Below are 26,935 nucleotides of genomic sequence, written 5' to 3' on the forward strand. Positions count from 1 at the left end.
CTACTTAGGTTCCAAGGACCAAGTGGACCTTGGTTTATCAACACGTCCACCGTCAGTGGTTCCCCCCTCTAACCTGGAGAGGGCGCCGTTGAGTTACCCACAGACTGGCTGAGGGGCGGGAGGAACTGCTGGTGTCTGTCCTCCATCAGTGCCGGTGGTTTCCGTGGGAACGTGAAAGTGTCTCCTAACCCCCCCTTCCTAACATGACCAAACATTAGGGTGTGCCGGGCGATGGAGGAGGGTCACACTAGCAGTTTGCCCTTTCCGCCTGCAAGGTATTGTGGGTAGCTGCTGATCAATCATAAGCAGTGGAGCTGTGATGTTTGGTTGCCGGGCAACAGGAAGGGAGGAAAAACAGGAGAAGCAAAGCTTGTGGAGGGCATGTCAGGGCATGTGTGTGTGTGGGGAGGGGGGGTCTTAGCTTTTCACCTCTGCTCTGCCTCACTCATGTCTGCAGCTCCAGCTCTTCCTCCGTCCTCATTCTCAAACATGGGGGGGTGGCAGGGGCGTCAATTGGGTATGGCAAGGTACGGCAGCCGCCACACTTTGGCTTCAAGGGAAAATGTAAATGTTTGTTTTTTAAATACATTTATGGAATTACTCTGTGTCCATTTGTTATGATTATTCTATTACTTAATACATATAGAATAACTACAAATGCAAATCACAACAACATGATCGATTTCACTAGTTATTGTACACTGCAAAAACTCAAAATCTTAACAAAATATTTGTCTTATTTCTAGTTAAAATGTCCAATTTTTAGTAAAAAAAAATCTCATTACATTTAAGATAAGACTCAAAAACAACCATTTTCACCTGTTTCAAGTACATTTTCACTTAAAATAAGTGGAAAAATCTGCCAGTGGAACTAGATTGTTTTGCTTGTAATGAGAAGATAAATCTTGTCCCACTGACAGATTTTTCTACTTATTTCAAGTGAAAATTTACTTGAAACAGGTGAAAATGGTCAAATAACAAGTTATTTTTCTGGTAATGACTCTTGTTCTAAGTGTAATTAGATTTTTTGACTAAAAATGAGACATTTTAACTAGAAATAAGACAAATATTCCTGGTAAGATTTTGAGTTTTTGCAGTGAGCGAGACTGCATTTGAAAAAGTTTCAATTTTCTTGACCACACAGATAAGCTCCATAGCAGACTTCTGTGATGAGTATTTGCTGGACGTGTTGATTGATACTCTAGTTAAGTTCTGTGACTCGTAACCTTGCCATACCTTAGCTTCCACTGAATTGACGCCACTGGGGTGTTGTTCATGAGTAGAAGGTGATCTGAAACAGTCCTGGTGGCTGATACTGCAGTCATGGACCCTTGAAGAAGGATTTGTTATGGAAGAGTATTAAGCCTGATTTATGGTTCTGCGTTAAACCAACGCAGAGCCTACGCCGTTGCCGTGACGCCATCGTGAACCCTTCGGACTTCTCCGTCACTCCATTTTTCCGCGGTGCAGTACCCCCCCAGACCGCTAGTTGATACTTTTGTTTATCTTCCGGCTTTTCCGGTCACAGTGAATCAAAGAGATAAGGACAACTTTTGTGCAAAAAACCAAAACAACCCCAAAAAAAATAAATCACACACACACGAAGAAAAGAGCGTTGAAAATTCACTACTGCTTCATGAACCGGAACCGGAAATGCGTTGCTACCAAGCAAACCAATCACAGCCCTCTCGGTCTGTGATTGGTCTGTCGATTTAACGCAGAAGCCTTTAGGGCCAGGCAGGAGAAAAATAAAAATAATATTTTAGAGGAGGAAGATTTTTTTTTCATTATGTACTTCGAGAAAAAAAGTTGAAATGTCAAGAAAAAAATCGAAATGTCGAGAAAAAGTCGAAATGTCTATATTAATGTTGAAGTACAATTTCGAGGAAAAAAAAGGTGAAATTTCGACTTTATTCTCGAAATTGTATTTCAACATTAATCTTGACATTTCGATTTTTTTCGATTTTGGGATTTTTTTTCTTTCATTCAAACAGTAACTTCATGTTATCAACTTTATATTTAAATAATTAAAATATTTCATTCAACATTTGTTTATTTTTTATTAAGAATTCAGTTTTAATTCAGAGCAAAAAAAAAAAGAAAAATATTGTCTTTAATTTATTTAAATGGGAGTTTCTGAGAAATTAATTTTCGTCCAATTTGTAAATTTGTAAATTAGTAAATTGTCGCTAAACTGCTAATCCCCCCCAAAAATATGAGCTGGAGGTCGGCCTGTGGCTTCATTAGACACTTATAAAATATTTGTGATGATGTTTAGAATTTTTTTGGGTCGTTTCTGATTAAACAACCTGCAAAAACCTCCACACGCTTCCCACTGTGGGATGAGTTTTACCTTCATTCATCACATTGTCCTCCGTCATCATCAACATATCCATATAAGTTTCTCTTCAAATCTTAAATATTTTTAAGGAAGAATATAAATAAATAATAATATAAATAAATTAATAATAATAAATAAAAATAATAAATAAAAATAATACTTATAAATAAATAAAAATATGAATATTTTAATATTTTATTAAACTTATTTTAATTAAACAATTGTCATATTTTATTTAATTATTCGTTTTTATTTATTTATTTATTTTAATAAATAAATAATATAAATATATATTTTTTTTTTTATATTTTAGGCCTTCTGCTTTTAACGCCTCTCGCCACCGAATGAAACCATCTTGCATGCAAAATGAGCTTCCCAAAATACTTTTATTTTGGAAAACCTAGATTTGAGCCTTTTTTTGTTGCCACATCTTTGGTTATAACAAAAGAAAAGAAAAGAAAACGTCACATGTTGCAGATGAATACAGAGGCGTAACACGAATCACATGGGTGCTCCCGGTCAACCTGAAAAGCAATCAAACGTGATCACACACGGAGGAGCCAGCGGCACTCGAGAAACTCAAAGAAAAAGCAGAAAATAAAACAAGCATTTAAGAAAAAATAGGTCCTTTATTCTTTTGGCTTTAAAATGATGTCACCACATGAGCGGACAGTAGTCACTTCTTGCATGCAGTTCACTAAAAACACTACAAGCGCAATGAGATGGCTACTGATTGCTTTATGGTTCGTATCTACAGATATGGGGCCGTACATGTGTCTCAGTGCAGAAAAGGAAAAAAACAACAAGTCTCCTGGAAAAACCTGGAAATCAAAAGTGAAGACTGGAAAAATGCACTGGTATCTACAGTAAAAATGTTCTTGGTGAGTGGTGGGACGTGAGCCCCCCCCCGCGGAGCCCAGCTGCACTCAGAGAGAGGTCAACGTTCGCTCACATGTACACAGACGTACACTCACAGGCCTCTGGTGCACGCACACTTACATGTACGACCACCACCGTGCACGTGGTATTACACCGCGCTGGGACAGAAAGTGCTCTTACATCCAATGTAAGTGTGATGCATACTGTGACGCAGATATGTTATGTACAAACGGAACCACGACGCTGAAACCACTCGCTCAAACATCTGATATTATAACTTCTTTATGAGATTTACCGTCATGTTCTACCTTATGGCGCTTTTCCACTAGTACCTACTCAGCCCGACTTGACTCGCCTTGCCCTCGTTTCTTTTCAATACCCAGATCAGAAGTAGGAGGGTTGGAGTGAAGCTGCTGTGACGTATTTGATTGTGTATCTAAACGAAGAAGACAACAACACTAAAGATGTAGAACCTGGAGGAGATGATAGATGTGTCGCTGGGTCTGTGACTTCTGTTCGATATCAAGTTAAAAAATGAGAGTGAGAGTCTCTCTTTCGCTGATATCCGCCTCCTGACTCAGACGTCTGACTCCAACCCCCCGACCAATCGGTGGCCTGTAGTGTGATGATGTCAGATGCAGCCCGACTCAGCCGCTTAGAACCTCGGCAGAATAAATACAGAAAAGGTATCTACTCGGCACGTTAGACACATAGTGGAAAAGAACCAAACCGAGGCGAGTCGGGCTGAGTAGGTACTAGTGGAAAAGCTCCATTAGAAGCAGTTAGGCTGGCATTTTTTTCTGGGGCGGCGGGGGGTCAGTGAGTAGACAACGCAACAGCAGAGGATGGAGCAGGCTTCCCCGTCTTCTTCGGCAGGTCTTTGGGAGGTTTGGTCCCAGGAAGGAGATGAGAAGACCGCTGCCATTCTTGAAACACAACCCTTATCAATCAATCAATGTTGGAAAATGGAAAACACAATAGTTATGGCACGACTCCTGTTGTATTGTTTACTAATCGCTCACCTCAACCTGATATCCCCAATAGTCCAATAGTGCTGATGCTGTTTTGTTTGTTTGTTTATTGCCACCAGTTGTAAGTGCTGAACGTTGTGATCTTTGTCAACTACAAGAATCAATAATCACCTACAATACGTGGCCAAAGAAAGGAAGCATGTCACCTAGGAACTACTACGGAAACGCATCCACAGTTCCAGTAGCGGTATACCCTGATGACTGCTGGGGACCTTCCTCCACATGGACGCTGACGGCTCAGTCGCGTGCTGAAAAAGCCTCGCTGCACCCTTTCCTGATGAAACCAGATCAGCCTTGGGAGCGGTGGCCTAGGTTACGGGGGTGGGCGTGGGTCTGGAGGACCCAGGTTCATGTCCCCCAGGCCCCAGCACGCCAACCGAGGCAACCACTTCGGAGCAAGGCCCTTAACCCTAATTGCTCCCCGGGTGCCGGAGACATGGCAGCCCACTGCTTCGGGGAGTCCTGGGGGTCCTGGGAGCAATGGGTTGACAGCTGAGGACTCGCTTCATCACACGTCCATCCATCCATCTATCCATCTATCCATTTTCCACCTCTTATCCGGAACGGTCGCGGGGGCAGCAGCCGCAACAGAGATGCCCAGACTTCCTTCACCCCAGACACTTCCTCCAGCTCTTCCGAGTCCGAGGCATTCCCAGGCCAGCCGAGAGACATAGTCTCTCCAGTGTGTCCTGGGTCTTCCCCGGGGTCTCCTCCCGGTGGGACATGCCTGGAACACCCCCCTAGGGAGCGCAGATTGACCGGTAAATCGAGAACTTAGGCTTTCGGCTTCATCATACGTGTACCGACTAATAAAGTACGGGGTTGAATCTGCTCTCAGATTCATTACAGCATCGATTAACTGACGAGGAGACGGGGAGTTCAAGAGTCCGTCCGGTCGTTGACCACACATTAGCCAACCTGCAACCCTGCAGCACGTTTAACGACACTGCCTGCAACATTAGTGGCAAACTCGTCAGCATTAGCATCGGTGACCGCAGGCCATGAAAAATGAGTGTCACGGGCTACGCAGCCATCCCAGGATGCACGGCGTTGATCTTGCCGATGAGCTCACGCTCAAGCAAACGAGGGAAGCCCCAACTTCAGCAGATCCATGTTGTTTCCAACGAAACGACGGACCGCCGCTGAGACGCCACCGCTGAGACGCCGCCGCTGAGACGCTGCCAGTGAGACGCCGCTAAATTAGACGCCACCGATGAGATGCCACCGTTGAGACCCCACTGGTGAGACGCTACACGTGAAGACGGAGCATTTGTTCAATGAGTGTTGTGTACTGTAGGAGCTGCGAGCGTTCAGACTCTCACGGGACGGGTTTCCAGCATCGACTTGATGATGTCACGACAGCGAAAGCAGCGGACACACTGTCAAAATAATGACACGGACAAGTAAAAAACATTCTTTCTCATCAAAAACAAAGTAGAAGCAGAGAACTTGTTAAGTGATACAGCGATTTTTCAATTCAAGACACTGGATTAGTAGTAGCAGCAGAACTAGCTACAGACAACTCAACAGTACACTCAAGTGTGTCAGATAGTAACAACAACCAAAGGAAAACCACAAGCACGTTGCGGAGACGCTGACCGAATCCCCGCTCGTCTCTGGCAGTGTCTGCTGGATGACGTGCCTCCAACCCCCCCTCTGGGCACAGCCCACATGTTTGAGTTCACTATCACTACACAGATTTCAGGCCTACCGGCAAAGCTAGCCATCTCTGAGCACTCAGCAGACACACACACATCTATATACCTACCTATCTACCTACCTACCTACCTACCTATCTATCTATCCCCTCTAGAAGCTGTAAACAAATCCCCCTCGTGTCTCTGGTGCATTTTTTTCTTTTGACAAGTCTATTTCTTCCGGTCTTTTAAGTCTTTCCCTTTGTTTTCTTTTTCCCTATTGTCTTGTTCATATTTGTCCTTGTCTGACTTGGTCACGCTGTTGTAGGAGGGCGGGGAGGCTGTGGAAGGCGTCATCTCCGTCTTTTCCGAGGTGGAGTTCTCTGTGAACTTGACGACCATGACGTCCTTGTCCGGGTCGCGGACGCCTTCCTTCAGCTTCTCCTTGTAGAGAGCCGAGGCCTTCTTCATGGCCAGGTGGATCATGTAGCGCCGGAAGGCCCTCTGGATAATTATGGCTGACATTTCCTCTTGCTTGCGGCGCAGGGTGGTGGTGATTGGCTCGTAAGACACCTTGGAGGGATTAGAAGCCATGAAGCGTTCCTCCATCTGTCCACGTAACACGTCCATCTCGCCGCCTTCGCCCAACACACGCTTAGTGAAGGCGAACAAGATGTCGAGGCAGTGGATACGCTCGCCGCTCACCATTGGCAGGTCCATAGAGATCAACTGGATCAGGTTGGGCTTGGGCATGCGCAGCGGGGGATCCAGAGCATCGGCAAAGTCAGAGAGCTTGCTGTACTCCATGAACTGAGTGGCGTCGGGGTCGAAGCGCTCCCACACCTCGTAGAACATCTCAAAATCATCCTCGCTCAGAGGCTCGGCACTTTCCTCCGTGGCCACGCTGAAGTTCTCTAGGATGACGGCGATGTACATGTTGACCACGATGAGGAAGCAGATGATGATGTAGCTGACAAAGAAGAAAATGCCTACTGACGGATTGCCGCAGTTGCCTTTGTAGTTGTTGCCCGGGTGCTCCATCTGGCTGTCACAGTCGGGCTCCCTCTTGTTCAGGATGGGGGCCAGCAGGCCGTCCCACCCAGCTGAGGTGGTGATCTGAAACAAACAGATCATACTGTTCCCAAAAGTCTCGAAATTAAACATGTCATCGATGCCTGCCTCCCTCTTGACGTAAGCAAAGTTGGACATGCCGAAGATGGCATAGATGAACATAACGAGGAAGAGGAGGAGGCCGATGTTGAACAGGGCGGGGAGGGACATCATCAAGGCGAAGAGGAGCGTTCGGATGCCCTTGGCACCTTTGATGAGGCGAAGGATGCGGCCTATCCGTGCCAGTCGGATCACCCGGAACAGCGTTGGGGACACAAAGTACTTCTCAATAACTTCAGATAAGAACATACCTGCAAGACCAAAGACAGCAGATTAAGAACTGAAGTCTTCTGATTGGCCCTTGGAGAAGACGAGGCACCTTAGAAGGTCGCTTACCCACGATGGACAGGATCACCACCACAAAGTCGAATATATTCCAGCCTATGGTGAAGTAATAGTAACGCAGGGAGATCATCTTGAGCACACACTCCCCAGTGAAGAGGACGATGAAGACAAGGTTGATCCAGTACAGGATATTGTCCATGTCCTTAGTCTGGTCATCTGTCTCCACCATCATGGTCACCATATTAAGGCAGATGAGGATCATGATGACGATGTCAAAGGCCTGCTTTGTGATGAAGTCGAACACGCAGCCTTGAAACGCATTCTGAAAGGATGAGAGGAGGAGGAAGAGGAAGAGGAAGGCTTTAGTGGTTATTTACGTGTGCTCTGTGAGCTGTAACTGAGTGGAGCAGGGTCTTACTGCCGGCCGGGGGATGGGTTTCTGTGGTTTCTTGGAGCCCAGCTTCTTCATGGCGTTGTAGTACTTCTTCTGTTCCTCCGTCATGAAGATGTCTTGACCTCCCAAGTAAAGGGGGCACAAGAAAACCTGGTCATAACCATGTAATATAGCGTCTATTACAACAGAAGTTGTTTCTAGGATCTTTCCAGAAACCCAGTACATGACCCCCGAGCAATTATTACATAAACATAACATAAACAATGGCAGGTAGAAAAACTCTGCTAGTGGGATACAAAACTTAAGCTAAACAGTGGCAAGGAAAAACTGCCCCCCAGGACCTGGATCATAAGGGGGGACCGTCATGCTGAAGACCATCTGGGCAGAGCACGAAAAGAGAAAACAGACAGAGAGAATGAAGAACAGAGAGGAGAGACACAGACACAATGGCTAACTGGTGCACTACAAGGATGGCTACATAAACAGATGTAGACAGCAGACAGTGAGGTGGTCAGATGGGGGGGCTGGAGGTCAGGATGTCAGCAGGCATCTACCAGACATCCATACAGACAGGTGGAAGCAAGCAGTGGGATGATCACAGGGTGGGACTGCAGGGCAGCATGCAGCTCCTGAGGCTCTGGCCTGCAAACATGCACAGAAGAGAAAAGGGGGCGACCAGCACAACAAACTACAAGAATAATGGAGAGCAATGATACTTATGAGAAACTGATGATAATTAATAACTGAGAAAGGAAAGAGAAGGAGGGGTGACTACTGGCCCTAACACACTAGAGTTTACACTAACTAGAGGTTTACTACCACTAACTTGAGGTTTACTAACACTTTATTTATTTTATTTTTTATTTAACCTTTATTTAACCAAGTAAGTCAATTGAGAACAGTTTCTCATAACAATGACGACCTGGGCAACACTCGAGAGACGTGGTCTCTCATGTTGATTCCTGTCAGCACTCCCGCGGCTGCATTTACGGTTTAAATGACAAATCGTGATCTAAAACAACACCAAGGCTTCTCACAGTCGTACTGGGTTCCATCACAACACCATTTCATCCCTTCCTAAGGTGTTCCTAAGGGACCAAAAATAATAATCTCTGTTTTATCGGAATTTAGAAGCAAAGATTTCCGGACATCCAGTCTTTGATGTCCCTAAGATGTGTCTGAAGTTTAACTAACGGTTCTGTTTCATCCGGCTTCATAGACAAATAGAGCTGCGTATCATCAGCATAACAATGAAAATGTATGCCGTGATTCTGGATTATACTTCCCAATGGCTGCATGTTTAAACTGAACAAGATTGGCCCTAGCACTGAACCCTGCGGAACACCATAACAGACCCTCGACAGTTCTGAAGAAACCTCATGTACATTAAGAAACTGGAATCTGTCAGATAGATATGATTTAAACCAACGTAGAACTGTCCCTTTAATCCCAACAACATGCTCTAACCTGTGCAGTAAGATGCTGATCAACAGTGTCAAAAGCAGCACTGAGGTCCAGTAGAACCAGTATGGACACTAATCCCTTATCTGAGGCTATAAGAAGGTTATTTCTGACTCAAACCAGTGCTGTCTCTGTGCTATGATGCATTCTGAACCCTGACTAAAAAACTTCAAACAGATCATTTCTTTACAGGGGGTCACATAACTAGCTTGCAATTACCTTTTCCAGAATTGTAGATATAAATAGAAGGTTGGAAATTGGTCAATATTATTTTAGTAGAACAATAAAAAGATGAATGCTTACATCTTGTTTTTAATTAGATGTGACTGAAGCTGCACGTCTTTGGGGGTTTTAAATGTTACATATATGAGCTCTTTGATGAGATTGACTGCGACATGCTTGGGTTAGAGTACCACAATGATGCAGCGCACCAGCTGCCTTTCTAACTAGCTTTCTCCTCATTGCAGCTGGTTCACCAGCGTCAGTCAGCGTGAGATCAGTCCACTGTGTCCCAGAGTCGCTGTTCCAGCTTTGTGAGGTACACCAAACGCAGCATGATGGGACTCGATCACAGACCAACAATCAGACCAGCCATATGGCGCTTTTCCACTAGTACCTACTCAGCCCGACTCGCCATGCCCCGGTTTTGCGCTTTTCCACTAGGGGTCTAACGTACCGAGTATATACTTTTCTGTAACTACTCTGCTGAGGTTTTAAGCGGCTGAGTCGGCTGCATCTGACATCATCACACTACAGGCAACCGATTGGTCGGGGGGTTGGAGTCAGACGTCTCAGTCAGGAGGCAGAAATCAGCAGAAGAGAGACTTGCGGCTTCTTGTTCATTTTATTCAACAGGCAATGGCAGCGCAAAAGTATGGTGATCCAACTCTGAGGTGCAGATGTTCATAAACCTGGTGGCTGAGGAGAGAATTAAAAAGGGATCTAGACGGGCGATAAGGAACGACCAGATCCACTAGGCGCTCTGTCACTTCATAGCTGCTCGCGGCTACCAAATTCCATGGCCCTCAACTCTGGAACTGTTTAGATAGATCTCTTAAGTTAGTGTCATCCTTAAAAATGTTTAGGACCAGCTTAGTGGGGTATCTTTTATATAAACAAAATTAACAGGCTATTCGTACTGAAATGAAATTGCCATTTCATGGATATTTTTGTCTGGGTGTTTATTGTATTTTTCTTTGTTTCTTTTACCTTTTCTTTTTCCTTTCTATTCTTTTTCTATTGATTGATTTGTTTTGGTGATTTTGTATTGAGGGGGAGGATTTTTTATAAGCCCTTCGGGCTTCTTTTCCTCTCCTGCACAAATTATTTGTCCTTGTATGATAAAAAAAATACTGTTATCATTGTGCAAATAAATAAATAATAATGAAATAATAATACCAACTGACTTTTCAGCAGCGCAGAGACAAAGCTTTTTTCACTCTCATTTTTTAACTTGATATTGAACACAAGCCACAGACCCAGCAGCACATCTATCATCTCCTCCAGGTTCTACATCTTTAGTGTTATTGTCTTCTTCGTTTAGATCACACAATCAAATACGTCACAGCAGCTTCGCTACAACCTCCTTCTTCTGATCTGGGTATTGAAAAGAAACGAGGGCAAGGCGAGTCGAGTCGAGACGAGGCGTGGCAAGTTGAGTCGGGCTGAGTAGGTACTAGTGTAAAAGTGCCATTATATATCTATGTAAAGACCGGGCCTCTCAAGCGCCTCATGATACAGCCTGTCCATTCTCAGAGAGCACTTTCATCAACACGTCAGTGGGCTGGCGGCATCACCAGGCTCAGTGCTGCTCAGTGAGGGGATGATGTGTCTGGAAGCAGCGCTGGCGTCAACGCTGAACAACCATCTGTGTGACGCCTCAGCCGTGGGGAAGCATCCCACTGACTGATGCAGCTCAGGCAGTCCATCAGATGGCTGGCACGCAGCCGTCCATCCCCCCCTCAACCCCTCCCTCTGGGGCGTCGCCAGGCCTGCTCCTGGTTGAATGGCGGGCTCATTTCCAGACTACGTTTGCTGTGACAGTGCATGTGTGAGGGCAGGCAGGGAGTTTCTCAGTGACTCCCAGCAGCCAGCAGGCCCTCGGCATGCAGCCACTTCTCATTATTCCGTGGTTCGTGTCTTTCTTTAACACATCTGTGCAGCATTCGCTTTTTACCCACGTTTCCTGCGTGTTTGACACAATGCTGCCGGAGCACTGCAGCGCAGAATCAACACATCAACGCCAGTAGCAGCAGATAAACATCCAATCAAATTATCCCTGCCGCTTCATCCTGGGTTTTTTAGACTGTTTAGAACAGGGGTCGGCAACCCGCAGCTCTAGAGCCGCATTTGGCTCTTTAGCGCCGCCCAGTGGCTCCCTGGAGCTTTTTCAAAAATGTTTGACCTTTTTTTTCCTTTTTTTCTTTTTTTTTCCTCTTTTTTATTTCTTTTTTATCCCTTTTTTTCTTCTTCTTTTTCCTTTTTTTCCTCTTTTTTTTCTTCTTTTAATCCTTTTTTCTCCCCTTTTCAATCTCGACATTTCGACTTTGTTCTCAACATTTTGACTTTTTTCTCGAAATTTTGACTTTTTTCTTGACATTTCGACTTTTTTCTCGACATTTCGACTTTTTTCACAAGATTGTACTTCAACATTAATCTTGACATGTCAACTTTTTTCTCAACATTTCGACTTTTTTCTCAACATTTCGACTTTTTTCTCAACATTTCGACTTTTTTCTCAACATTGACTTTTTTCTCGACATTTCGACTTTTTTCTCAAGATTGCACTTCAACATTAATCTCGACATTTCTAATCTTTTTCTTGAAATTTTGACTTTTTTCTCGACATTTCGACTTTTTTCTCGACATTTCAACTTCATTCTAAGGCTTATACAAGACTTTTCATTTTTTGCGGCTCCAAACATATTAGTTTTTTTTGTGTTTTTGGTCCAATACGGCTCTTTCAACATTTTGGGTTGCCGACCCCTGGTTTAGACATACATGGTCTCCTCGCCTGACAAATGGACCCAATATGAAACCTGCTCTTTACTTTTTTGGCTCCTTTGGATGCAAACAAAACTGACATTCAAGACCAGTCAAAGTAGCACTGTAAATTCAATTCAATTGTATTTATGTAGCGTCTATTATAACAGAAGTTGTCTCTAGGATCTTTCCAGAGACCCAGAACATGACCCCCGGGCAATTATTACATAAACATAACATAAACAATGGCAGGTAAAAATCCCTCAGATCTGGTCCTGATTCTGGTTCCTAGAGCAGCCACAATGATTGCTGCTTTCACGAATAGATGATCAGATTCTGATCCTCGTGTGCCAGTAGGGGCGGTACTAACTGTACCGTACAAGCTCCACCCACGTCAGGTATAAGAGCGTTCCTGTCACACAGTAACCAGCACGCCTGGAGCATGCTGGGAAACCACACCAAACATGCTACGGTATTAAACTTGTATGCTTGTGGTTCTCCACCCAGAAATGAAATCCACTTTCACCCCCGTGTGGAGATGGAGAAAAGCCTTAAAGAACGAGTGATACATCAGCAAGTGGTTCCATTCATTCAAAAACAGGATTTTGCAATTCACATATATCTGTTATCATCTACATTTTATAGATTAACTGTTGTTCATTTATACTCTTATACACCCTTAACAAATATTGTATAGTGACTTAAAAATGACAAAGTTTTTTTCCAACTATATTAGCATCTCATGTCTGTCTCTACATGTACATACAAGTACACTGTACAATGTAAATACTATATATCCAGATGCTCTTTGTTTTGGTTTATGCTACATTCTGCTCCTGTTATCATATTTTTATGATGTCTATTTTAACTATTATTTAACTATTTTGAGTTTTTTTTCTAAAGTATTTCTTGTTTTACCATCTGAAGTGTATCATAGAGGGGAGGCCACTCGATAAGCCTCTCAGGTTTCTGACCTCTCCAGCACATTTTCTTTTATGTTGTTTTTTTCTGTTTTTTTTTATTTTCTCTAAACGCATTCCATTGTATTTCTTTCTTTCCTTCTTTCAAAAATGTGCAAATAAATAAATCAAAAAATCAAAATCAAAGAATGTCACTGCCTTAATAAACATTTTCATCATAATCTGCTCACTTCTACATTTTACAGTTTATGCAACATAAAAAATGAAGAACCACTTGGGTTCCTGGTTCTGCTACTATTTCTAGGAAGGTTTTAATTCCTGCAACTTATCTTTTTCTTCTGCTGGTTGAAGTTGTCTATGATGACGCCGATGAAGAGGTTCAGGGTGAAGAAGGAGCCGAAGATGATGAAGATCACGAAGTAAAGGTACATGTACAAGTTGACCTCGTATTCAGGCTGGTCCTCCAACTGGAAACACGTTGGAAGGAATAAAAGATGAGGTTTTCACGTCAGTTCCACAGAACTGTACAGGTGTGTCATGGAGGCCTTCACCCTCTGAGAGAGACTTACACCTCGAGAGTCCACCGCCGCGTACATGATGTCCATCCAACCCTTAAATGTTGCCTAAATGACAAGAAAGAACACTGCTTCAGTGCATTATGGGATGATCGGACATAGGACTGTGTTGAAAAAATCGATTTTCCGATTCGAAATCGATTTTCATATTAATTCCTAAAAATCGATTCCTATGTCTAAAGATTGATATTTTTTCATCATTGCATTACAACTTTTGGTATTTTTTTGTTTATGCCCAAAAAACTAGTGCCATGTTTTTGCCTTTAAATATGTTTAAAGGTATGAAAACATTAAAGTTTTCAGTTATAATTGCATAAATTGTCTATATTTCATTACTTTATATACTGCCTTGGGGTTACATTTGCATAAAATGCTAAAAACCAAATTCTAAAAAAGTTAAAAAAAAAAAAAAAAAAAAAGACCAAAAATGAGAAAAATTAAAACGGAATGTGGGAAAAAATATAACCGATTTCATACGGCCTCTGTTTGCTGCCCTGGATCTGTTTGGTAATTCTGCTCCACAATGTTTCTGAAAGCAGTTCTATCAGCATTCTGGGAGGTGATTGGTCCTTACAGCATCATTAGCTGCAATACTTGCTGTTGAATCTCAATATAATACTAGTAGTAATATGTTGCATAACTACAGTCATATAATTCATGCAACAGCTCAAAAAACAGTTTTAATCGGATCAAATCAAATCTTGATAATCAAATCGGAATCTTAAGAATCGGAATCGAACCAATTCTTGACATTTGAATCGATCCCCAGCCCTAATCGCACACTTAGAAGACTTATCTTATACTCAATGAAATTCAATATCCCAAGGGAAAGTCTGTGTAACAGTCCAAGCTGTTGCCGTGACGAGGAATGAATGACTTCCTATAAAGGAATGACCTCATGAATGAGTTCATATATCAGCCCATAAACACTAAAACATTCAGAGTGCGGTTGTAGACATCACATCAGGGAAGACTGTGGGTGTCTGACGAATGAGACGTGGGCTCATTGTTGTGGTCGACGACAGACGTAAACCACAATCCATCTCTGCAGATATCTGCGCTGGCGTTGGCGAAACACAGCCGCATGCTAGGTAACCTTACTGCACGCAGTTATAACAATTAACACTGGATTCACACTGAAAGCGTCAAAAATGGCCTGTGGAGGTTCGGGACGCCTGCATCGCTGCTGGCTAAAGTCCGTCGACGCCTGTAGTGGGCGGGGCTAAAGCTGCGCTGCAGAACTGGAGGGAACAAAGTGCATATAGTCTACATATATCTATATATAGCCTGCACATCTTCAGTTTCCATTTTCACCATGGATCACACTTTGGGAAGCCTTCTTTATATTTTAGTGTTATTTCTGCATAGATAAGAGTGAGTTTGATGCTCCTTAACCAGGTTGGTCCTGGATCAACATCAACCATCAGAGCCGTTGGTCCCGGTGAAGCTGCAGTCTGTCTGCGGTGAACACTGACACACCGGGTCGGAGCGGATTTTGTCATGATGTTTAAACTGTGTTTTGTGATTAATAAGCACGTTTTTTTTTTGTATTATTTTGTGTTGGATCGATGTGGCAAATAAAATCGTTTGGACCATCCAGTTCCTCAACCATCAGTTACGTGTTTCACACGAGCAGTTCAGGTAAAAACATCAGTCAAATCAGCAAAACTGTCAGTTTGCTGGAAGAAATATATTAATTCCTGATAAAATAAGTTTGTTAGTGCACAGCTATTCTCATGTGTGCATGTGAATGAGTGTACGTTTGTGTGTACATGAAAGTACAATCTGCATTGAGGCTTCTTGCTTCGGGAATCCCGGTCTGTGATTGGACACTGCCTCGGCGTCACCGCTGCTCATTTGCATAAAGTTGAGATTCTCTCAACTTCAAATTGACGCTCCTGACGTCTCCAACGCCTCCATGGCCTCCAACGCCTCTCGCAGCGCTTCCATAGACAATGAATGGCAACCGGACGCCTATGACGCCCATGGCGCTTTCAGTGTGAATCAAGGGTTAGAATTTTAGATTTGACCTGTAGATTTGACGTGACATTCGGCATTTGGTTCCAATTCTTCCGTGTGCGTAAGATAAACACACACATCTAATGAATCCTTTAAAGGTATATTCCATGACATGTGCAAGTGTATATTGTTATATCATTGCTGTCTATTGTTCTCTATTATATTGTAGTAATATGGTAAAGTAATGATAATGTAATACTATACATTATAATTACTTCTATTATTACATACATACATAGTAGCAAAACTAAATGCTGGGCGTTTGTTTTGTTTTCTTTTTGTTTGCTTTGATTTGTTTTGTTTTTGACTGTATTTATAAATACATATAATTGAGTATTATATCACTATATTGAATAGTTATTAAAGTAGGGGTGTTTGGTTATGTGTGTTTTATAAGTAAGTTTATTGAAACTCTTGTTTTATGTAAGAATGTATGTAGATTCAGGGGTAGGACTCGGTAAGTGTTTACTTCAATCCTACTCCGTTGTTGGTGGATCCGTGAGGTCTGCCCAAGTGCAGTCTTGCCTTCTGTCTACAAATATATAGTATTTTATTTTTTTACTTTTACATGCATGTTGGAAATAAAAATCTTCAAAAAAAAACAAAGTGTCCCACCACCCAAACTCACCACTTGCAGCAGAGCCAGATACCCGGCCCCGACGTTATCAAAGTTGATCTTGACATTCTTCCAGCGAGCGCTGTCATTGGCCAGCCTCAGGCAGTCGGACCTGTTGTTGACCACGTCGATGGGGAAGGGCTCGTCCGTGGTGGTGTTGACGCAGTAGTAGTACTTCCCTGCAAACAGGTTGACACCCATGATGCTGAAGATGAGCCAGAAGATGAGGCACACCAGGAGCACGTTCATGATGGAGGGGATCGCCCCCAGAAGGGCGTTCACCACAACCTGAGGGGTCAGAGACAACCAGTTAATGCAGCACGCACCCATCCACCAATCAAATGACATGATTAAGCTGGGAATGTGTTAACACTTTACATGTCTACAAAGATCGTTTAACAACATGACAGTTGGAAAGAAGAAGGTGGATAGGGGAAAAGGTTCAAATCTGATAGGTAAAAAAATCAAAACAGAAAAAAACCTTAGAGAGGCGGGATGGAGTCACAATATTTGTTTGACTGTAAATGAAAAAAAGACACACAACAAAGAAAAAATTACAGGTCAAAGGCACCACACTAGCAACATCAGAAAGCAAAGGCTGAAACAGCGATATAACAGCGGCGCAGCGGCGCGGCGTGGAGAAGTCATGCAGAGAGAAGACAGTGCTGAGTAGCAGGGGACAGGAACGTCCACACGCCGCCGTTAGCATGCCGCCTGTCTGAGGCCTCAGGGGCTCAACACATCTAACACTTCTGTCCTCAGAAAAAGTGAAACTCTACGGAAGAGGATTAGGGCCAGGCAGGAGAAAATAAAAATAATATTTTAGAGGAGGATTTTTTTTTCATTATGCACTTCGAGTAAAAAGTCGAAATGTCGAGAAAAAAGTCGACATTTCGAGAAGAAAGTCAATCTCCAGAGACTAACAAACAGCGCATGTGAGTGTCTTTACAAAATGCCTCGTAGGCCTATAGAGTCTCCAAGGATGTAAGTTAGTTAGTTAGTTACAGCTGCTGCTGCTGCTGCATAGCTGTCAGTCGCTCTGCCAACTGGATTGGATGGAGGAGACATTTCCACTTTATTCACCAAATTGTATTTCAACTTTATTCTCGAAATTTTGACTTCATTCACGGAATTTCGACTTTATTCTTGAAATTGTGTTTCAACATTACTCTCGACATTTTAACTTTATTCACAAAATTGTATTTCAACTTTAATCTCGAAATTTCGACTTTATTCACAAAATTTCGACTTTATTCTTGAAATTGTGTTTCAACATTAATCTCGACATTTCAACTTATTTCTCGACATTTCGACTTTTTTTTCGACATTTTGACTTTTTTCTCAAAATTGTGTTTCAACATTAATCTCAACATTTCAACTTATTTCTCGACATTTCAACTTTTTTTTCGAGTTTTTCGAGTTTTTTCTCAAAATTGTATTTCAACATTAATCTCGACATTTCGACTTTTTTTTTTAGACATTTCCACATTTTTCTCAAAGTGCACAACAAAAAAAAATCTTCCCCTCTCAAATATTTTTCTCCTGCATGGCCCTAATACTCTTCCGTAGAAACTCAAACACGGAAATGTAAATATATATAGTTCTATGTAGAGGTAGAGGACGGCAAACACTGAGATTCATCGAAACATGTAGAACAGAAATGATTAAAAAAAGCACATTTCATGAGAAAACTCAAGGACGGCTAGCAGTCGGCCGGAGCGAACCGGATCACATTAAATAAGCGAGGCTCAACTGGGACTACCGGCTCTGAAGCGTCGAACCAAACATGTTTTCATCCCACACACGTGTATAACAGCGGACGTTAGCTTGCTCACCCTCATGCCCTCGAACCGGGACAGGGCCCTCAGGGGCCGCAGGGCTCGCAGCGTCCGCAGGGACTTGATGGCGGTGAGCTCAGAGTAGCCCAGGGCATTTGCTACGAGGCTCACTAAGGACACCTGAGAGACAGGGAGACGGGAGACAGGCGGGTGAAGGGGACAAAAAGAAAGATTATCCAACTACATTTATTTCTGTTTCATTTGTCCTTCTTATTTATATTCTCTTTTAACATGGAAACACAATTTACAATCTCCGCTCAATGGACATTTTGCATTTGTTGTTCCAAAAATAAGAACGGATTTTGGGCAGAAAGCTTTTAGGTTTTCAGCACCAGATGCTTGGAATAAACTTCAATCCCAACTGCATTTCCAAAACCTGATACCTGTGACTGAATTTAAAGCTCTGATGAAAATAGTGGAGTTCCGACTGTCTGTATGCAAGTGTTTTAATGAATTATGTCTTTATGTAATTCATTTATGTGTTTTTTTGTTTTTTATCTTTTAATTCTGTGACTGTGTTGCTGCTATCTTGGCCAGGTATCTCTTGTAAAAGAGACCCCGATCTCATTGGGACTAACCTGGTTAAATAAAGGCTAAATAAAATAAAATAAATACATTTGACAGGAAAGGAATTCTTTCTTTGCACATACATCCACGATGAGGAAGTCCAGCCAGCACCAGGCGTTGGTGAAGTACTTGACGAAGCCGTAGGCCACCCACTTCAGCAGCATCTCCAGGATGAAGATGTAGGTGAAGACCTTGTCTGCGTACTCCAGCACGGTTTTGATGGTCTTTCGCTGCTCGATATAAATATCCTCAAATGCCTGCATGCAGCAGATTCATTGATTCAATTCAATTGTATTTATATAGCGTTTATTACAACAGAAGTCGTCTCCAGGATCTTTCCAGAGACCAGAACATGATGATCATGTGTTGACGAGAACAGAGCCGGCCCAAGGCATAAGCGAACTAAGCGGCTGCTTAGGGCCCCGTGACCACTAGGGGGCCCCCAAGAGTTAAAAAAATAAAATAAAAATACAATTATTTTTTTTATGTGTGAGTGATGATCTACGACGGAGTATTAGGGCTAAACTAAGACAAAAAAAAGGGAAATTACGAGAATAATAATAATAATATGAGAATAAAGTAGTAAAATTACGAGAATAAAGTCATAATATTTTGAGAATAAAGTCGTAATATTACGAAAATAAAGTCGTAATATTAAATATATTATAAATATATAAATATAACTTCACAAGATGCTCAATATTCCTCATTTTAACACAAGGAGACCGCTCTTCCTGTAAGAGTTCTTATGAATTACGACTTTATTCTCATAAATTATATTCTCATAATATTACGACTTTATCCTCATAAATTATGACTTTATTCTCGTAATGTTACGACTTTATACTCATAATGTTACGACTTTATTCTCATAATATTACGACTTTATTCTATTACGACTTTATTCTCACAACATTACGACTTTATTCTCATTATATTATGACTTTATTCTCGTAATTTCCAACTTTTTTTTGTCTTAGTTTGGCCCTAATACTCCGTCGTATGATTCATACATTATCAAAGGTATGTTATTGTACAAAAACAGAATAATTAATAATAATTCATATTATTAAGATTAAGATTTTAATTATAGTTCTAGTTTTTGTAGTACTTTGTTGTTGCACTTAATTGTTGTTCCACTTCAAATTGTTGTTGCACATTTTTGTTGCAGTTTATTAAAAACCAAAAATAAAGTAGATAACGTGTTTACAGTAAATTGTTTATAAATGATCGATCTTATTATTTTGTTTCTTTTAGTAGGCCTACACTGTAGATGACACTCAGTATCACACTTAGTACTATATCACTTTAAATATTAAGTGTAAATCAACCCCAGGCTGCTCTTGTAGCTGAATTTTCTCCCATTTCAGATTAAAAACCATAGATGGTAAAAACATGCCAGGCTGACAATAGGATGATGGAAACAACACTGCTGCAACTGTGCAGCTCTTTGACCTTTTATCTGTTGCTTCTCTGTGTGGCCAGTAGGGGCAGTTGCTGACTTTGATAAATATTAATTGAAAGATTTTTCTGCAAGTTTGTTAATCTGTTGTTGCTTCCATGGTCCTAATCACTGTGGATTACAATCTAACTACAACAAAAACATTCTTACATCTAGTTTTACAAGTGTATTTGTAATGACAGGGAAGAACATGAAATAAGTTTATAGTGGGTGTGTGAATGATCAATAATCAGTATTATTGGCAGTAATAGAGGGCCCCAAAATCACATTTTGCTTAGGGCCCCATGGAGGCTTGGGCCGGCCCTGGATGAGAACGGCGCGATGTGGTTTGATCTAATCTTGAAGTGGGGATTTACTGTCAGCTACTCACCAGCGCCCCGCTGCTCAGCAGGATCATGAAGATGATGAAGGACTCGAACCAGTTGTGCTCCACGATGATGAAGCAGGTCTTCCTGAGCGTCCACCAGCTCTTGAACTTGCTTCCCTCCTCGTCGATCTGACAGCACTGGAACCTGCTAACACAGCCTGCAGAGGGGTGTGGAGAGCAACCCATCAGACACAGGCTGCAGGAACAACCAGCACTCACGTCCTCATGCAACAGGCAACACCCATCACATTCAAAAATACCTCAGGCACAAGAGAGAGTATAACGGAACATTCAAGCAGCTGTGGCCGGAGGGAACTTTATCCATCCATCCATTTTCCACCACTTCCGTTACCGGGTCACGGGGACAGTAGCCTTAACAGAGATGCCCAGACTTCCCTCACCCCAGACACTTCCTCCAGCTCTTCCGAGGGGAGTCCGAGGCGTTCCCAGGCCAGCCGAGAGACATAGTCTCTCCAGCGTGTCCTGGGTCTTCCCCGGTGGGACATGCCTGGAACACCTCCCTAGGGAGGAGGGACATGCCTGGAACACCTCCCTAGGGAGGCGTCCAGGAGGATCCGGTACAGATGCCCAAGCCACCTCAGCTGACTCCTCTCAATGTGAAGGAGCAGCGGCTCGACTCCGAGCTCCTCCCGGGTGACCGAACTCCTCACCCTATCTCTAAGGGAGCGTCCAGCCACCCTGCGGAGGAAACTCATCTCGGCCGCTTGTATCCGCGATCTTGTCCTTTCGGTCACTACCCAAAGTTCATGACCATAGGTGAGGGTAGGGGCGTAGATTGACCGGTAAATCAAGAGCTTCTTCCTTTCGACTCAGCTCCCTCTTCACCACGACGGTCCGGTACATCGACCGCATTACTGCGGACGCTGCACCGATCCGTTTGTCAATCTCTCGCCCCATCTTTCTCTCACTCGTGAACAAGACCCCGAGATACTTGAACTCCTCCACCTGAGGCAGGACTTCTCCACCCACCCGGAGAAGGCACGCCACCCTTTCCCGGTGGAGAACCATGGCCTCGGTTTTGGAGGTGCTGATTCTCATCCCCGCCGCGTCGCACTCGGCTTCAAACCGCCCCAGCACATGCTGAAGGTCCCGGTCCAATGAAGCCAACAGGACAACATCATCCGCAAAAAGCAGAGACGACATCCCGTTTGTCCCACACCTGATACCCTCCGGCTACGCCCAAGAAATCCCATAAAAATAATGAATAGTACCGGTGACAAAGGGCAGCCCTGCCGGAGTCCAACATGCACCGGGAACAAGTCTGACTTACTGCCGGCAATGCGAACCAAACTCCTGCTCCGATCATATGGAGACCAGACAGCCCTTAATAGAGGGCCCCGGACCCCAGGGAACTTTATAAATCAGTTATTCATACGAGGATAGGTCAAGGATGCAGAGTGGGACAAAAGTGGAGTCAAAAGTAAGAGGTTTGGAGCTTTTTCCTTCCACCCTCAACAGTCAAGTGGCCGGTTTGCAGAAAATTCTAAATGGCTCCTGTCGAAAAGACCAAAGGTCATATCTCAGCTTCTCTTAGTCCTAGATTGTTGTATATTGTCACTTTCTCTACTTTTCTGGTGCTAGGAATTCAATTCTGAGATACATTTCCTATTTCAAGGTCATGTTGAAAGTCAAATTTGATTTTCAAGGTCATTTTTGGCACAAAACCTCCATATCTCTAGAATTAAGTCACATAAAAATATTTTATAGGGCTCTAGACCCATATTTTCACCCCCAAGGAATGCAATTTTCTGATTATTTTAGTTTAGTATGCTGCCTTTACTGATCTGTTATATAATAAAGACATTTAGCTGATAAAATGCATGACTCAGGCAGGTCTGCAGTGTCTTAACTCTAGAATAACGTCTGTAGTATAATTATTTGTAAGTGCACCATGCAGAGACAGTTTATACCAGGTGTAAGTTGAATGGTCCACGTGTGATCACATGACACACGTAAATACCAGGTGAGTTCATCAATAGAATCTTTTTGAACACACTGCTCAGAATAGTACGGAAGAGTATTTAGGGCCAGGCAGCAGAAAAATTAAAATAAAATTTTAGAGGAGGAAGATTTTTTTTTCATTATGCACTTTGAGAAAAAAGTCGAAATGTCGAGAAAAAAGTCGAAATGTTGAGAAAAAAAGTCAACCTTCTGAGACTATAAAAAAAGTGCATGTGACTGGCTTTACAAAACGCCTCGTAGGCCTATAGATGAACTGGTGAAACTGTACTTCAGAATCGGCTTCAGTAACAAAGAAATTCTTTCTCTTTTTGCTATTTGATGGGCCAGAGGAGACATTTCGACTTTATTCACGAAATTGTATTTCAACTTTATTCTCGAAATTTTGACTTTTTTCCTGAAATTTAGACTTTATTCTTGAAATTTTATTTCAACATTAATCTCGACATTTTGACTTTTTTCTCGAAATTTTATTTCAACATTAATCTCAACATTTCGACTTTTTTCTCGAAGTTTACAATAAAAAAAAATCTTCCCCTCTCAAATATTGTTTCTCCTGCATGGCCCTAATACTCTTCCGTAGAATAGTGACGACTTAAATGTCAAAATGAAAATAAAGGTGCATCAGAAAATGGACATATTTCGGTCTAGTTCAACACCAGACAACTGCTGGGCCTTTCTGCTGAGTGGTGTGCAGAGTCTGGGTTCCTGGAGGTGTGTCAGACAAAATGCCAGGTTGCATTACGGATCCCAGATCTCCCGTCGACTACTTCTCTGCCTGTCTCACTGAGCATTTGCGTTCACTGTCACTCAGCCCAGAGTCTTGGAGACTGGTGCTAAGCACAAGCAGTTAAACTGATTTACTCTTTGACGTAAAATGTGCTCTGGGAGTGTTTCCACCCCGAGCTTTCTTGCATTGGCCCATTTTCCCAGCACCTATCACTCTCACCCTCCGTGAAGCAGGCCTCCGGGTCCAGCGACTCCTCCGGCTCCAGCTCCACTGAATCCTCCCCGTCTCCCGGGGGTCGGATGTCAACCGTGCTCCCCTCTGAGGAACTCCGAGGCAGGGGTTCAACATCGATCTTCTACATGGACGGGGACGGAGGAGAAACAACAGTCAGACAGCAGTGTCTGGGAGCATCGGCTGGTTGCAGGAGCCAACCTTCTGAGCTGGTCATCACCGTCATTCTCCATTTACATGTACTCCAGAGCCACAACTGTACACCTCTGTGTGGAGAGTAGGCACTGAAATAGCTCAGAGTTGGGCTCTTAAGGACTGTCATCAATGTCATCATCATCACATGCAGCATCTATCAAATGTACCGACAGGCTTTGCTTTTAGTTGGATCTGATAGCTCCAATCCGATTATGTGGCATAAGGAGGTTGGCGTTCTGGAAATGCACTGTGGGTACGTTTGATGTGACCTCACTTTGAGGAAGAGGACATGCAGTATTCCAGTGCATTATCATCCAAGCCTGAAATAGTACCAAGCAGAATGTGTGCTCAAGTGTTTTCATGTTCACTGAGAAATGGCTCCCCGATCAATTTGTGCCTTATTAATCTCATTCCCCCCAAATCTGTTTGGCGAGTGATTGTTGCTCCACTCTGGAACATAGAAGCGACCCGGTGAGGCTGCAGAGCGTCTTTCTCACTGACATGAAAACACATCGTTCCCATTCCTTGAAAGCAGTGTACGAGCTTCTTCTGTTTGTGTTGAGGTAGACGGGTGACCACATTAGCTTACCAGCAAAAACCAGTACTGTGCACTGTTTATAAGACAGCATGTGGTCTGGCATGTTTCTGTTCCCTCCAGCAAAACGGGATCAAGTAGCACACATGCATACAGGAACCATACAGGGTTAACTTTCTGTCCAAGCTCTTGTTAATGCTGCGTTTCTAAGGTTCATACAAATACTTTCATTGTACTTTGACACCCTACCAACGCTTGTCCTGAAAGACTACAATGCTTTTTTTTAGCTGTAGTTTACATGACATAATTATCTGCATGCAATTTGACTTGTTTGGTACGGAAGAGTATTAGGGCCAGGCAGGAGAAAAATAAAAATAATATTTTAGAGGAAGATTTTTTTTTAATGCACTTCGAGAAAAAAAGTCGAAATGTGGAGAAAAAAGTCGAAATGTCCAGATTCATGTTGAAGTACAATTCCGAGAAAAAAGTCGAAATGTCGAGAAAAAAGTCGAAATGACGAGAATAATGTTGACGTACAATTTCGAGAAAAAAAAGGCGAAATTTCGAGAAAAAAGTCGAAATGTCGAAAATAATGTTGAAGTACAATTTCGAGAAAAAGTCTAAATGTTGAGAAAAAAGTCAAAATTTCGTGAATAAAGTTGAAATGTTGAGATTAATGTTGAAGTACAATTTCGGGAAAAAAGTCGAAATGAGGAGAATAATGTTGACGTACAATTTTGAGAAAAAAGGCAAAATTTCGAGAAAAAAGTCAAAATGTTGAGAAAAAAGTCGAAATGTCGAGAAAAAAGTCGAAATGTCGAGAAAAAAGTCGAAATGACAAGAATAATGTTGACGTACAATTTTGAGAAAAAAGGGAAATTTTTAGAAAAAAGTCAAAATGTCGAGATTAATATTTAAGTACAATTTTGAGAAAAAAGTCGAAATGTTGAGAAAAAAGTTGTTTCAACATTATTCTCGACATTTCAAATTTTTTCTCAAAATTGTATTTCAACATTAATCGCAACATTTCGACATTTTTTCTTGACATTTAGACTTTTTTTTCTCGAAGTGCACAATAAAAAAAAAATCTTCCCCTCTCAAATATTTTTTCTCCTGCATGGCCCTAACACTCTTCCGTATGTTTGGTGACGTGAGGCCTCCTGCTTGTTTTTTCTTTGGGCAAACATGACGGGAGGCAGCCTCACGCCTTGTCTGCCTGGTGCGATGGGAACATGTCATCCTAGACAGTGCAGCAGCCCTGATTGCCGTGGGACCCAGCTAATACGGGACGGGAATGATGGAAGCATGCTGCTGGAGAGTGCATCGCTTTTTGGAAGGGTGTTCCCGCTCTTTTCTCTTCTGCACCTTCCCTCTCCTCAGTGTTCAATATTTGAAGGCTTTAATTTTCACTGTTTTACAGAATAACAACTGCTAGGTTTGTTGGGAACGGAAGCGTATTGCATTCACTTGAGAAAAAAAAATCTGCTCTTTTTTCTGAATTAACGAGATAATTATTTCAGAATTCGGAGAAAAGTTTTAATGAAAAAAAAAAATTCTGCTATGTTTTTCTGAATTAACGAGATAATTATCTCAGAATTCTGAGAAAAGTTTTAATTAAAAAAAAAAAAATTTATTCAGTTCGTTAATTCAGAAAAACAGAGCAGAATTTTTCTGTGAATGCAATACGCTTCCGTAGTTGAGCGTGTTTTGACCTTATCTCAAAGACGTAATATAGTTGCAGTGGAACAAAAGTGGATAACACAACAGGAGCTGAAATGCTGATTAGCAACGGGTCTCATTCGTGATGGATCTGCACATAAACCAGCACATCAACCTAATGCAGATTGAACTTCAATTTAGTTTCCTGTTCATGCCGATCAATTGCAAATAATAATTACGGAAGCAAAAATAATGTGCAGTAGTAGATTTGTTCGTACCTACAAAAAAACTTTCATGAATACTGAAAGTATATGCACAAATGTGTTCTGCTCAGGTGTTATGAATGAGGCCCAATGCCTGTAGACAGCTACTCTTTAGCATTTCATGGGAATTCAAACTAAGTTGTCTTAAATTTTTAAATAAAATAAAGATGCAAAATTAAAAAAGAAAAAAAATCCAAAATTTTGTTTAATTTCTGAAGTGTTATCTCTTTTGCAGCCCCTGCAAAAAATTTACATTTCTGCATTGATGTTTCAAAGTAATCACTGAAAGAAATGGTGACTTTTTCATCATTCCACCATCATTCAAGTAGCACAGAACGGCGTGTGCACATTTTATGAGTTTATGTATACGGGCTATGACCCAGACAAATGAATTTTGGCCAACTCCAGCAAAATTCATTCCTCTCTTCCTTCTTTTTTTTTGTCTCCATTCTCCGCCACCTCATCTTTTCATCCATTCTCAAGCTCAGAGCGTTGGATGCCAATCAAGTCCCAAAAACCAAAGTCAAAACCAAGCAATGAAATCAGACGCAGATCATGTTAAATGTCTTTCGATGGAAACAAAAAGGGTGGTGCTGTTCATTCCTAATGGTTTGGAACGGCAATACAGCCTGATGCTTCGAGGTAAATGAGGTTGAAGGGGAGGGGGGGGAATTAAAGGGAAAAGTAAAGGTTACAGCATCTGAGTGCTGTTGCTGTGTGGGACGGGGGGGAGGGAGGGCGTAAAGCAAAGAGGGTGGGGGTGGGACGGAGGGCAGACCAGGCAAGGAACGAACATGG

At 42.3% G+C, this 26,935-nt stretch overlaps 1 protein-coding gene across 6 annotated transcripts in view; it reads right to left on the reverse strand.

Annotated features, from left to right (window-relative positions):
• Nucleotides 1-2,758: 2,758 nt before the first annotated feature.
• Nucleotides 2,759-26,935, reverse strand: part of scn1lab (sodium channel, voltage-gated, type I like, alpha b) — a 97,028-nt gene continuing 72,851 nt past the window's right edge. For all 6 annotated transcript variants that reach the window (XM_061716166.1, XM_061716169.1, XM_061716165.1 and 3 more), the window contains 10 exons: nt 23,474-23,609; nt 20,548-20,702; nt 18,799-18,972; nt 18,146-18,268; nt 16,323-16,598; nt 13,670-13,723; nt 13,430-13,567; nt 7,762-7,866; nt 7,395-7,665; nt 2,759-7,309 (listed from right to left, as the gene is read on the reverse strand). In XM_061716166.1, the coding sequence (XP_061572150.1) occupies nt 6,120-7,309; nt 7,395-7,665; nt 7,762-7,866; nt 13,430-13,567; nt 13,670-13,723; nt 16,323-16,598; nt 18,146-18,268; nt 18,799-18,972; nt 20,548-20,702; nt 23,474-23,609 (2,622 nt within the window). In that variant the 3' untranslated portion in view covers nt 2,759-6,119. The remainder of the gene's footprint in view (nt 7,310-7,394; nt 7,666-7,761; nt 7,867-13,429; nt 13,568-13,669; nt 13,724-16,322; nt 16,599-18,145; nt 18,269-18,798; nt 18,973-20,547; nt 20,703-23,473; nt 23,610-26,935) is intronic.

The sequence above is a fragment of the Cololabis saira genome, chromosome 24 (genome assembly GCF_033807715.1).
Source record: "Cololabis saira isolate AMF1-May2022 chromosome 24, fColSai1.1, whole genome shotgun sequence".
Taxonomy (NCBI): Eukaryota; Metazoa; Chordata; class Actinopteri; order Beloniformes; family Belonidae; genus Cololabis; species Cololabis saira.